Source organism: Haliotis cracherodii, unplaced genomic scaffold, assembly GCF_022045235.1.
Source record: "Haliotis cracherodii isolate W230 unplaced genomic scaffold, xgHalCrac1.p SCAF_1, whole genome shotgun sequence".
NCBI classification, from domain to species: domain Eukaryota; kingdom Metazoa; phylum Mollusca; class Gastropoda; order Lepetellida; family Haliotidae; genus Haliotis; species Haliotis cracherodii.
The window spans coordinates 31,685,940-31,700,682 of NW_027266264.1; the positions used below are offsets into that span (position 1 = coordinate 31,685,940).

Here is a 14,743-nt window from a genome sequence, read left to right on the forward strand (position 1 = left end):
ATCCCAAATTAAAGCATACTTGTCTGTTGGCAATCCGGGTAGAAAGCATCACCATATTTGTCACCTGTTTTGCATTTAAGGGTAACGCAATTTCCCCATTTCATTTTCTGAAGTTTCTTCAAACATGATAACTGGACACATGTCTAATGTTGCTCTGCTTCAAACCACCAGATCGAGTAATACCATTGCGATTATAACACAAGTTGAAACAAGAACACAGTGCACCTTGCAGCAGATTCGCTGGTTTGTTGATGTATGTGTGTCATGTATGAGCTCAATATCACGTGATTTCGTGATGTATCAAACACCCGTTCATCTGACTGCCAGACAGTCAAGACGATCAAGCTGATTTTTGTGTTGCACCATTTGTCATCGCTCGGTGTTTTATGTGAGTAGTCTTTCAGTGTTTATAGAACCTTCAAAGTATTAATGTGTTTACAATTCACATTGAACAGACGGGTATATATGTCACTATTACTTGTACGTTTCATTGACAGAACTTGTATGAATGTGAGGACATATTCTCTTGTGGATGGGTCGAAAATAGCATAACATTATTGTTTTGTTTAAGGGGTGAGTATGTTTTTAACATGGTAGTTTGTTAAGTGAGATTGACAATGAAGGACCAACCCTGAAGTTTCAGAGGTTTTCAGAGGTGGACAAATCAAACAAAGTATATGTACAAATCATCGATTGTAGAGGACACTGCACACATTCTTATTTTGCAAGTGTCGATAGGTCCAAACTGGTTTGGCTTTTTAAAAAGAAAGTAATTATCCCTGTAAGATGTTTAATCAGCACAGCATGAAGCGGCTTTGTGGTAGCTTTGTGTACTTGACAGTGCTGGACTGATATATTCTGAAGAAACGATATTGACGTTACAGCATCCTTTACAAAGTGCATACTGACAGATGGTTCGAAATTATTTCCGATAGTCTATACTCTACACTATCCAGGAATATAAATCTTGAATAGTATGGAGTGTTTTATCAAAGTTAGCAAGTCGCATGTACTTCATGATGTTTGAAAAATACAAGAATTTAAAAAGTAAGCTTATACAAATACAATTTAAATAATAAACTGGGCGGCAAAAGAAAGAATAGGTCGAGTTCCATGATCGATAAAAAATAACAAGATGAGGTTTTGTTGTGAATTATAATATAATCTAGGGAGGGGTAACAAATGATTTATCAACCACAGTTTGAATGAAATTGTGCAATCACAGGTAATGTAAGCTCAAGGTAAACAATGGTTGCAACTCGTCTCTCAGGGCCTGTCGCAATTCTTGTCTTTTGACGGGAGGCTGATGGCGTGCTTTAATCTGTCTGTCAAGATGGTCCCACAGATGTTCACTAGGATTCATATCGGGTGAGTGTGCAGGCCAGGGCAAAACGTCAACGTTCTGCTTGTTTAGAAAATTCCGAGTCAGTCTTGCAGTATGGGTCCTGGCATTGTCGTGTTGAAACAATGTCCCCTGCTGGTTTTGTAAGAACGGAAGCACCACAACTGGCTGCAACACTTGGTCTCTGTACTGCACAGCGTTCAAGTTTCCCTGTATAATCACCAAATCAGTCTTCTGATCTCCACAAATACCGCCCCACACCATGACACCTCCCCCGCCGAATGGATGGACCACTCGAATACACGCGGAGCCAGACGTTCCCCTCTGCGTCGATAAACTCGTTCTCTGTCGTCATTTCGAAACAAGTTAAACCGAGTTTCATCAGTATACAGCACTCGACGCCAATTTCTCACTTGCCAGCGTCGAACCTGCCTCGCCCATCGCAGTCTCAGGCGTCGATGTTGAGCAGTCAGTACCATTCCTCGGAAAGGACGATACGCTCGGATTCCAGCAGCACGAAGTCGTCGTAGTACTGCACGTTAGCTAATGGGATGTCCCAACGCTATTATGGCCGTCGCCGTCGACGTTACGAATCTGTTTCTCAGGTGAATGAGCCGTATCTGACCGTCTTCCAGTGGTTTGTCATTCGGGGTCGTCCGGTTCTAGGCCTGTCCTGTGTCCCCCCTGTCTGCCTGTGCCGTTGAATCAGCCTGGCTACTGTCAATGGTGTACAACCAAACCTTCTGGCAATTTGAACCTGTGTTGCCCCCATTTCGACCATACCGATGGCTCACTCTATCTGCTCCTGTGACAGTCGTGGCTTTTCTTTTGTGTGCTATCATCACGTGTGATTATACCCTGCATACGAACGCATTTATACAGCTAACATGCACGTGCAGTTTATGCCATAGGCGGGGAACCTGTTTCACCATTTATTTGTCACCGCATGAGCGCCGTCAAAGGTGGCGCGTTCGGGTGAGGTTTTTTTTGTTACCCGTCCCTGGGCAGTCATATTCCCAATACCCACTTTCCCCTAGTTATCGCTGTTTTTAGGAAAATTACAAATTGCCAACCTATACTTTCTTTTGCCGCTTAGTTTATATACGTCTCCCTTGACTTAAGCCTCCTTCAAGATATAGAAGCAGCTTTCATAACGTCCTTGCACTGACATACTTGCTGAACAGCTCCTCTCCGCATCACTTTCACCATACAATATTTATGCATAATCATTTTCCTATGTCATTTTCTTTGAGCAGTAACATGCAATTAAAAGAACACGCTCTGCATACGTGATCATAGGTATAAAGCCGTAGAGTGTTCTGAAGACGAAGCAGATAAACAAACGTCGTTATGTGAGTGTGTGTCATACTGACAGTGTCAGAATGAGGTTCCACACAAAATTATAGACCTATAAAGTTGTTATTCGGATACAGATGACAGTTGTGGGTAAAAATGAAAAAAGGGATTATCATGAATATACTTTGTCCTATTTCCAAGCTTACTTAATTCTAAATATGAGATATCTACACTGTAATTCGGAAATAACAATGAATAATAAGGCGTGGTTTATTTCACTATAAAACATTGTTCTATCGTGTCGTCATTTCTGGAGATTCGAACATACGCTCGAAACTCGATGACGTAAATTGGACGACGCTATTTGTGAGGGTAGTGATTTGTTCCCCTTAGATGTAGCTGGGCACAACGTAGATAAGCGTCAATAGCCGAACTATCGCATCCAAAAGTAGAGAAGATTTGTCAATCTGCAGTGGGATAAATGGCCGTCAATTGTTTTGGTGTTTGCTGTGAGTGTATATTCAGGAAATACCAAACTTAACCTCCTGTTCACAAAATGGACTTGTCCGACATTGTCGACGGATTGTATTCAAAGAGTCATCATTATTTAGATACAGGTAAATAGTTATAAACTTGTATATTTTATGAACATAATTAAAGATGTGACCCGTGAAGATCCAGGGTAGAATGGGTCTTCAGCAACCCATGCTTGCCGTAAAAGGCGACTATGCTTGTCGTAAGAGGCAACTAACGGGATCGGGTGGTCAGGCTCTCTGACTTGGTTTATGCATCCAATTGCGTGGAAGTTCATGATGTCAATCACTGGATTGTCTGTCTAGACGGGATTATTTACAGACGGTCGTCATATAGCTGAAATATTGCTGAGTGCGGCGTTAAACAACAAACAAACAAACACTTAAGATTTTGATATCTTATATAAGAAATAAACGACTCGTGGTCTGTGTTTGTCTTGCAATAAAACACTGCAGGGAGAATAAGCCCACTACCACTCGTCGTCTATGTTTTGGTGGGTGGGGTGGGAAATTACGTAATAACGTTGCTTAATATCATATACGCTTCTGATAAGAAAATCACTACCCAAAACGGACGAAGACATTCAAATAGACAAACAATTTGTTCATTTTACGCATTTTAATGATGCGGTAGTTGTTGATTCAACCGGCTAAGTTTAAAATAACCTGACCTGTCAACAAGTGTAATAACCATGGTACGTTATGACGTGACCTAAATGGGAACTCTCTTGCAGAAAAGACACAATGGGAAAGGAAAAGACTCACATCAGTATCGTTGTGATCGGCCATGTGGACTCGGGGAAGTCCACAACCTCTGGTCATCTCATCTACAAGTGTGGAGGGATTGACAAAAGGACCATTGAGAAGTTTGAGAAGGAAGCACAGGAGGTAGGATGCCTTAAACATTAATTTCACACAGGTCAAAGATGCAGGTACCTTGGCACGCCAGGAGAGTTCGTGAAACAATTAATACTGTTTGTATACATTCCACTTCTGTAATATTTTACATTATGGACACAAACTATCTACGTGTTACATTTGTAAACAATGTATCAGTTAGATGCGAGGTTTTCACCAATAGAATGTTCCTGGTCGTGATTTCTTTTAAAACACATTCAATTTTCCAGGAACATCAATGCCGGAAACGACATTTATCTTATAAAATAACTTATCTAGTCTCTATTGCCAGTCATTGTGACTCCATTCTGTCATATGTGTTCGGGTACCTAATGCTAGATAATATAAAGTCGATATAAACTCAGCCATCAATACAATAAACATTTCTATCCAGTATATTGATATTATTCGCTACATTATAAACCAAACTAGTTGAGTGCTGTAGCTATACTCTGATGCAGATGGGCAAGGGGTCTTTCAAATATGCCTGGGTCCTGGACAAACTGAAAGCCGAGAGAGAAAGGGGTATCACTATCGATATTGCTCTGTGGAAGTTTGAGACAAAGAAGTTCTTTATCACCATCATTGACGCTCCAGGACACAGAGACTTCATCAAGAACATGATCACTGGAACTTCCCAGGTAAGCGGGAGATCAGCGTTTATATATAGCATTTATTAATGAGGAAAGATCATGAGTATGTAATGTTGTTCAATTTATCATTCATGTCTTTGTAAAATGACTGGAAATGCATGAGATGACTACTAAAACAACCAGAGTTGGTCAACCATTGCTCACAATTGATTGGTCTAGTGGCGTAACCTCCCGGAGAGCGGAAGGTCCGGGGTTCAATCAAGACGTTAAAAGATGGTACTTGTTGTTACCCTGCCTGGTGCTCGGCATTAAGGGGTTACAACAAGGACTGTAGTCAGTATACTGTGTCTGAGTGAGGTATTCATGTTAAACTGCGGCATGGTATCTCAGATGGTGTTTTAACATTTTACTGTTATGTTGTCCTTTATGTGACACAAGTCACCGTGATATCTCATGGCATTGTCACCTTACTGAAATCAATCGTCCGTCACCTTACTCCAATTACCCTGATTAACTATTCCAGGGAACCCTGATCCCTCGTCCTTCACCTAACTGAAGGTACCTGTGTTCATATTTTCCATTATGCCTTTCTCTTTGCAGGCTGACTGTGCTGTTCTCATTGTGGCATCGGGAATAGGAGAGTTCGAAACTGGAATATCCAAAGATGGCCAGACAAGAGAACATGCCCTGCTTGCCTACACGCTGGGGGTAAAACAAATTATTGTTGGCGTGAATAAGATGGACCGTACCCTACCATCCTTTTCTGAAAATAGGTTTCAGGAAATTGTCACCGAGGTTAAAGCCTACTTGAAAAAAGTTGGCTTTGACAGTAAATCAGTGGCATTTGTTCCTATCTCTGGTTTTCATGAGGACAACCTGCTTAAAGAAAGCGAAAAGATGCCTTGGTATAAAGGTTGGTCCACCGAGAAAACTGTTAGTGACAAACAAGTAAAAGCTTCAGGAAAAACGCTTTTCGAAGCCCTCGATAGCATCATACCTCCCGAAAGACCAGTAACAAAACCTCTACGCCTCCCACTTCAACACGTCTATAACATTGGCGGTGAGTGTGTGCTGCATTCTTATTGGTTAAAAAACTTGATGTCCGGAGTCTTTTGTACCAAAAACGTCATATGTATACTTTCTAAAGGCATTTTGTTCTATGCTAATATTTTTAAAAATTCACAGAACGTGGGAGGTCAATGAGCATTTATATTATTTTCATTTTTATTAGAATTGACATCACGCAATCAAGAGACGTCCCAATTGTTGTGGAAGTGATTGATAGAAGTAATGTTCCTTATGATCAAATGAGAGTTCGAACTTAAATTTAAACAATCAAAATCCCAAAATAAATCTATCAAACCCTTTCTGATTATATGTATCATTATCTCCAAATTAAAATCGAGGACATTTACATTGTTTTTTTGGTCAGGTATTGGAACTGTGCCAGTGGGCAGAGTAGAAACAGGAGTTCTGAAGCCTGGAATGATCGTTACGTTTGCCCCTGCTAACATCACAACAGAGGTAACACGTCTTCAGTTACTTCTATAGTGCCGCCTCTTCTTGAGGATAAAACGAATTTCTTTCATTAAGGTTTCATATATGATTTGAGTTTCTTCGTTTAATCCCTGGTGATATTTCAGGTCAAGTCAGTGGAGATGCACCACGAATCCCTGGCTGAGGCCTTACCTGGGGACAATGTAGGCTTCAACGTGAAGAACATCTCCGTCAAGGATATACGTCGTGGAAACGTAGCTGGTAATAGCACGGACGACCCACCAGCCACAGCAGAGTGTTTCGAAGCTCAGGTAAATGGTAATTTAGGACTTCTATAATGTTGCTTTCTGAACCAAAGATATTTTGTCTTAATGTTTAAAAAGGAAAGAAAAACACCCAGACGTTCTTCCATCATAGAAGTAAGTGAGTATGGTTTTACCCCGCTTTTAGCAATCTTCCAGCAATATTACAACGGGGGACACCAGAATATAGACTTCACACATTGTACCCATGTCGGGAATCGAACCCGGATCTTCGGCGTGACGACCGAACGCGTTAACCACTAGGCTACCCAACTGCTCCCCACATCATAGTAATGCATGCCTCGCCACATATTATACCACACCACACCACATCACAGCAAATTACTACACACCCCATCATGCAAGCTAAACTCTGCAATTTGTCCATCTTTTGTCGTTTTAATTTTATCACATAAACTATCCTTCTTTACAGGTGATTGTTCTGAACCATCCCGGACAGATCACTGTTGGCTACACCCCAGTGCTGGATTGCCACACAGCACACGTCGCATGTAAGTTCGCGGAACTTAAAGAGAAAGTGGACCGTAGGAATGGCAAGAAGTTAGAAGACAAACCCAGGTTCTTGAAGTCTGGAGACGCTGCCATCATAAATCTGATACCATCCAAACCAATGTGCGTGGAGCCATTTGCCAAATGTGCTCCACTGGGCAGGTTTGCTGTCCGCGACTTGCAACAGACGGTGGCCGTTGGAGTCATCAAGGAGGTGACCCAGAAGAAAGGAGGCCTTGGTAAAGTGACCAAAGCTGCCAAGAAAGCTTTATAGCTTGTACTGTTCCGATATAAATTGAGCAGATTTCCACTTAAATCTTAACTTATCACATCACTATAAGCAAATAGTACAGCATTTCTTCATCTGATGTATAAAGTGAGGAGTTTAGGAGGAGCAAAGACTCGCAAAAGTAGTGAGTACTTGAGCTGATATACCTCTATCTTAGCTAATCTATCACGCATTTAACACACGTGTTATAATTCCCATAAACCATTCAGATAGCTCTTTTTAAACAATTTGAAGAATCAGGTTCTGAGGAGGCGAAGAATATTCTAAAACTGTTGGCAGCTCAGGAAAACAATAATTTTCAACAGATTATTCTATAATTATTTACATATGTTGGGAACAAATGTCTCCTTTCTATTCATTGATAAAAAAAAGTATTAAAACACTGCATTTGTTGCCTATTAGAAGGACGTTTCTGATAGATTCATTTGAGATTAATTTGTTACAATACAAATATAGCAACAATGTGTTTTTTCAATGAAAATTCTTCTCACTACCTATTTATTTGCCTAAATTATGCAGAGATTAGATATGAAAGCTATTATTAAAGTTACGTCAACCTGGACAAAGAAATGCTGCTGAATATCGTTGACTCGGTACATCATTTCTTCTCTAGGAGCAAAACATTTGTCTGAGCATGCACTCTGATATATATCTCACCAACAACTGTTTATCTTTGATGTACCACATGTGACTTAATATCAAGTTTATACTACTGTATAATATATGTACTACTGCTGTTCGAACTTTGATGGGGAGAGATATTTATGTAGACTCTGCCTGTTATCAATCCCCTTTCACTGTACCAAGTGCAAATAAATATTGTTTAAAAAAACAAAAACAATGTGTCATCCAAAAGACATACAACATTGCCCTTATTAATCAATGCATCAAGTATTGATGTCGGAATGAATAAACAAGTAGTGTATATCTGATTGTGTTTTATTTTTGCTGTAGTCACTTTCTATATTCATAGTTTCCACTAATTGTTTACCCATTTCAAATTGGATATTCTTGTGGCAGTTTTTCTTGATCCATTCAGTCTATTTGCGAGAAGAAGAACACGCTAATGTTCGTATAAAGTATTTAAATATCCAAGTAAAAGTGTTGAAAACACACGCTCTGTAGTCGGATTCCAAAACAAAACTGTTCCACTGTTCGTAAACGTGAACTTAGACATGTTTTCGTTAGTGCTAGGAAATCATTTGATCGAACTCTACGTAGGTACAAGAGACAGTATCAATTAGCAAGTCAAAAGAAACTACTGGAAAAGTATGAACATACCAATGGTAAAGAGTTCTGGAAGGTCATAGGAAAGATTGGTGTCAGTAATGAGAGGTCAAGTCAAATCCCATGGGAAGTGGTGAAGGACAATGGCACAGTAACAGATAAGAGGCTAGTGCTTGAGACATTACAGGAATCTTTTGAAGATATATATGCTGCAGATTGAAACGTTGATGATCAACATATTCAACACATACGTCAACAGCTGTATAATGGTAATATTGAACCTGATTATAACGTTGATATAACAAGCTTGAATTGCCCAAATACTCTAGCTGAAGTCGAGCAAGCAGTTATCAGGGCTAAGCGTGGCAAATCGGTAGGAGTAGATTTGATCCCAGCTGAAGCACTCAAAAATGCATCCTGTATAGACATCTTGTTTAGAATGTTTACACATTGCTTTGAGAATAACATTTGTCCAGAGACATGGAAGAGAGCAATCATTCACCCATTGAAGGAAGCCAATGCTGACCCAAAAGATCGAGGAATATCACTACATTTTATTCCATGCAAGACATATGCTGATATATTGAATACCAGGTTCAGTAACAGGTTATAAAGCAATAACGTTTTAGAAGAGGAACAGAACGGTTTCAGAATACATAGGAGCACACAAGAACACATATACACTTTATTCTCGTTAATTCACGGTAGAAACCAAAGTAAACAATCAACTTTTGTTTTTTTCATAGACGCGATGAAGGCATTTGATAGGGTGAACAAAAGCTGTATGTGGTACAAATTACAGAAGCTTGGAGTGTCTGGAAAATTCTTCGACGCAGTGGTATCCATGTATGAGAATACAACGAGTCAAGTTAGAGTAAATGGTTACCTTACTGACCCGTTTGATGTGTCCAATGGAGTCCGTCAAGGCTGTATCTTATCGCCGTCTGTGTTCTCCGTTTTTGTAAACGATTTAGCAATAATTGAAATCAATAACCTGCAGTGAGGAATCAAGGTCAATGACAGTATGTTGAGTATACTCTTATATGCAGATGATATTGATATGATAGCAGTACACTGGCTTCCAGTCTCCTTTCGTATACACTATAAGATATGTATCATCACTCATGACTGCCTCAACAATAGTGACTATCCAGACTATCTCAAAGATCTTATATCTCTGTACACTCCAGGGCGTGTTCTCCGATCCTCTGGTGGAACTCTACTGTATCAGCCTCTGTCTACTTCTGCTATGTCTGACCGTGCCTTCTCCTTTTGCAGTCCACAGTTATGGAACGCTTTGCCTTTGAATCTGAGAAACTCTGCTTCTAAGGAAACATTTAAGTCTCTCCTCAAAACCCACTTCTTCACCTCAGCTTTTCAATAGATCTCCTGATTGTTGGCATATGTACATAGATATTACATTTTAACCTTGTCACAGCGCCAGTGAGCAACATTCGATGGATATTAGACGCTTTACAAATCAATTATTATTATTATTATTATTATTATTATTATTATTATTATTATTATTATTATTATTATTATTATTATTATATTGCACTTATTGCTCCAGATGAAAGAAGTTTACAGCGTATGTTGGACACAGTCAGCGCCTGGTGTTCCAGATGGAGACTACAAGTAAACATCAACAAGACTAATGTTGTCCATTTCAGATGCAAAGGAAAGACAAATCTGACTTTAGTTTCTCAATCTCGGGACAGGATGTGCACTATACAAAGGCATACAAGTACCTTGGTCTGTGGTTCGAAGAAAACTTGGACATGAATTTCGCTACGAAAGAACTAGCTAAGTCAGCTAACAGAGCTGTATCAGTTATAATCAGTAAATTCAAACAAACTGGTGGCATGGCGTTTGAGGTTTATAATACACTCTACAACAATTTAGTCGTACCGATCCTAACGTATGGAGCTGGAGGGTGGGGAACAAGGGAGTTTAGATGCATAAATAATGTTCACCACCGTGCTTGCAGATTTTTCCTTGGAGTTGGCGCGAAAACCCTTAAAATAGCTGTGAGAGGTGAACTGGGATGGTACTCATGCCTCACCCTACAACAGATTGAAGTAATCAGACTTTGGAAAAGGATCAATCGTCTTGACCCAAATAGAACGCCCAGAGTTGTCCTAGCTTGGTCTCTTCGATACAGAAAAGGATGGGCAAACACAGTGATTACTCTGCTTCAAAGACTGAACTTGAATATTCAGGATATACACAATGTGAAAGAATTTGAATTCAACTGTGTCAAATCAAAGCTGTTAGAACTTGACAGAGAAAAGTGGGTAACAAGTCTCCATGATGATAGTGGACAGAGTAATGGAAACAAGATACGGACGTATAGGATTTTCAAGACATACCTGACAACAGAAACCTATGTAAACAAGATAATGCCAAGATCACACAGAAGGATATATCCTAGCTAAGTTTTGCTGTGGAACTCTCCCTCTAGAAATAGAGACCGGTAGAATATGTAGGCCATCTGTACCGCTGCAAAAAAAAGTCTGTAAAATCTGTCACCATTCACGTGTCGAGGACGAAATGCACTTTCTTTTAAAATGCCCCTTTTATTCTGATTTTAGAATCTTACTGCTCGAAAAAGCAAATCTGGCCAACGCGACTGAACATGATGTAGATAAACTTAAGTTCTTGATGAATAACCCACATATACAAAGTGGTTTAGCTACAACAATTCTAAAAATGTTTCGCAGGAGGACGCAGACTAAAGACGTGCTTGTGATTTAAACAGTATTTTATTTCCATTAATGTTCAGATTTTACATTACATAGCATTACAAAATGGAAAAAGGATTAGCAAACAGGCCAAAAAGGCCTATAATAATGCTTCTCCTAATATTGTACATTATACATGTAGATTGTAATGAAGTCTATAGAGCAGACATTAATGAGTAACACAACATGAAATAAAATGGAAAGCAAGATACCAAATGCATTTCATATTCTTAAGTTGACACATAACTTACGTAAAGCGGTTTGTTTCAATGATGTAATTGTGAACTGATTTTATAATGTGTTCATTGTCTGAGGAAGATGAATCTTCATTGCCGTGGCGTATAGTATGTATGCCGAGCTGGTTAACAAAAAAGTATTTATCATATCTAAACTTGGCATAGCGTGGACAAGATAGAAAAAAGTGGAAAGCATCTTCTCTATTTAGGCCACATGAACAGAGGTGATTATCAATCAGAAATCTGTCAAATAAATGTGATTTTAAATCACTATAACCTAGCCTAAGTCTAGATAAAATCACCTGACATTGCCGCAAGAGGTGCTTGTCTGAGATGTAAAGTCACTTTCCCTGAAAAGTAACGGTCTTCATATTATTGGATCAATAATTTCATTGGAAAAGAGTTTAAAGATGTAAAGGTTGGAGTTATCACTTGTTATATTTGCTCCCATTATTCTCTAAATTGAGAATTTAAAGACTAATAAGGTTACACAATGGCAACATTCTAAACTATGTCTGCTGAAAGTATAATTTGTTATGCTTAATAGAAGATACTCTCTAATATTAACAGCTTGCAAGTATGTGCTAATCAAAGGGTTAAACAATGTCATTGTTAACTTGCAGGTAAAGAGGTGTTTTGTCGGTTACACTACTTGTTATGTTGTATCACAAAATCTAGTCAACTGTGACCCCACAGGAAATAGTTTGAAGAGGTATTTGGCGGAGTTATCACTTGTTATTCTTGTTTACAGTATTTTCTCAGATGAGAAATTAAAGACTAATGACGTTACACATCGACAACAGTCTAAAACTATGTCTTTTGAAATTATCATTTGGTATTCTTACTAGAAGATATTCCCTAACATTTAAAACTGGCACGTAAGTACTAATCAAGTGGTTTAATCATACTGGTGTTAACATACACATAAATAGGTGTTTTGATGGGGGGTTTTCTTATTATTTTGTACTAAAAATAGTCAGCCATTTGGTAACTTGCGATCTTGATATGCATATATAACGTTAAAATATGGTGTCCAACAAAATTGACAGTTCCTTGCCTGCTGGAATAAGAAAAGATGATGGTACAATGTAAGAAAAAAGCTTACAATGTTTTACTTGGATACTTTTATACATGTTTTAATGTACATACGATGTCTCATAAGCCTGTAAAGGCTGGGTGCAATACCGATGATAATTGTTTTTTTGTTTTTATGCAGTATGTATATGTTATTTGGGCGTGACATCTTAATAAAATATTCTCTCTCTCTCACTGTTTGAGGGCGTGGCCTTAAGCTACCGGCGCAAGGTTGCAGTGGTGCGTGACGATTGTTTTTTTATTGCTTGCAGTATCTACTTCTATCTATCTATCTATCTATCTATCTATCTAGATTGGAGATTTAACGTGCGCTTTCCGCATATGGAAATGTAAAACGATACATCCCTCGTATTTCGCACACGGGGCTGCACTTATACTATTGCGGGGAAAGGCGTAAAGAATATATTTTGTAAAATAAAATCTACAGATATAAATAAAATCTTTTTATTTTTCATACACACTATATCTGGTGTCTGCCATGGTCAGGAGATGGAACAGGCTATACTATAATCCCCCATTGTTAAGCCAACTACAAGTGACTGCATTTGAGTTGCACCCCATTTTATCTTCTCTTTTACACTATTTTTGCTTTTCAAATTTAAATTTCGTCAATTTGTGATTGAGTGTACCCTAGAGTATTAAAATCGGTGAAGTTTGTTGGTTGAGCTGACTCGCCACAAAGCGTGTGCAACTGACTATGACTGCAAACGGGTCAAGCGTGTAATTTTGAGGACATCTACTCCAACAGAGACCATAAATGGAGCCTCTATATATAAAATCTTCGCCCCACTGTATTTTCGTTTTTGTCTTTGAAATCGATAGATAGGATTAAAGTAGGGGTCATTTGCGATCGCAAGAACAACGGGAATGGATCCAGGGAATAGTGTAGGTTTACCGAATTCTTTAGGGACCATTTTATATTCTGGACGAGGGGTAATGGTACTGTATTGAACATTAAAGGTCGGCCGTGAGGGTTCCAGGGTAGGACGGGAGTTTATTCCTCATCCAATCTCTACAGCCATTCATCAGTACCCACAGTCTGACCGACAAAAAACGTAGGAGTACGGTGGCCATGTTGTCTAAGTCGCCGTAATTTGCTGTACATCAGAAACCTATGATCGTGGGTTCTCCAAAGACGTAAACGTCCGAGACTTGCATATCACATTTTGCTATCATCCCGCATTAAGCTGCTGGTTCGAATCCCGGTTCGCCACGATAATGTTTCTAGGTTTGTCAGCATCATACCCGTGATCGTAGGCTTTACCGAAGTGGTAAACGTCTGAGACCTGCATCACTTCGGGCTTCCTCCCACATGAAGCTGACTCGCCGTGATAGGGTGATGGAATGTTGTTTTTTTAAAGTAAAGCATAATAAGGAAATATGCACAACTACATAATGATTACTTGTTGTAAATCAGTTTGTGTGAGGTCTAGCTTTCCTTAAAAAAATATGTTAATGGGGAGATTCCTTTAAGACACAAGGGCTAGTGTTTGGGAGGTAAAGTATTAAATAAATGCCATCTGAAGTTAGCTTAGGCGCTCAGTACAAATGCTGCGCCAGCATTGGTCCAGAAGTACAGCAATACTGATTAGCAAACCATGCTGTACAGTCCCTTATTGATACAATAACGTGAACTGAATTGGCAGTTTGTAAACAGCACAAAATGTTTATCTGAAAGACGACAACAAAAGGGTGAATCCTTGATAGATTTCTCATATTCTCACAGTGAACTCCAAGAAACGTCTGTCAGTAAAATGCAGCCGTAGTACCAGTCAGAGACCCTTGAAACATCCGTTTGCAGAAAACAAGTTCATCAAGGCTTCTCCTCAGTTGCCGGGAAACTGAACCTCTACTGTCATGAATCGGGCAGTAGATATTATTGTTGTTGTTGTTGTTGTTTAACGCCGCACTCAGCAACATTCCAGCTATATGACGGCGGTCTGTAAATAATCGAGTCTGGACCAGACAATCCAGTGACTGACATCATGAGCACCGATCCTCGCAATTGAGATCGATGACATGCATCAACCAAGTCAGCGAGCCTGACCACCCGATCCCGTTAGTCGCCTCTTACGACAAGCATAGTCGCCTTTTTATGGCAAGCATGGGTTGCTGAAGACCTATTCTACCCCGGACCTTCACGGGTCCGGGCAGTAGAAGGGCGTGGTACTGGCTCATCCGT

The 14,743-nt window shown here is 39.5% G+C and overlaps 1 protein-coding gene across 2 annotated transcripts in view; it reads left to right on the forward strand.

Moving 5' to 3' along the window:
• Nucleotides 1-321: 321 nt before the first annotated feature.
• LOC139475905 (elongation factor 1-alpha-like) overlaps nucleotides 322-14,743 on the forward strand; it is a 31,258-nt gene continuing 16,836 nt past the window's right edge. The window contains exons 1-7 of one of the 2 annotated variants that reach the window (XM_071259138.1): nucleotides 322-388; nucleotides 3,906-4,059; nucleotides 4,530-4,709; nucleotides 5,262-5,721; nucleotides 6,094-6,185; nucleotides 6,305-6,469; nucleotides 6,894-7,551. In XM_071259138.1, the coding sequence (XP_071115239.1) occupies nucleotides 3,916-4,059; nucleotides 4,530-4,709; nucleotides 5,262-5,721; nucleotides 6,094-6,185; nucleotides 6,305-6,469; nucleotides 6,894-7,244 (1,392 nt within the window). In that variant the 5' untranslated portion in view covers nucleotides 322-388; nucleotides 3,906-3,915 and the 3' untranslated portion in view covers nucleotides 7,245-7,551. Of the gene's footprint in view, nucleotides 389-3,905; nucleotides 4,060-4,529; nucleotides 4,710-5,261; nucleotides 5,722-6,093; nucleotides 6,186-6,304; nucleotides 6,470-6,893; nucleotides 7,552-14,743 lie in introns of those variants that run through there. The other variant, XM_071259131.1, reaches the window with a different exon arrangement.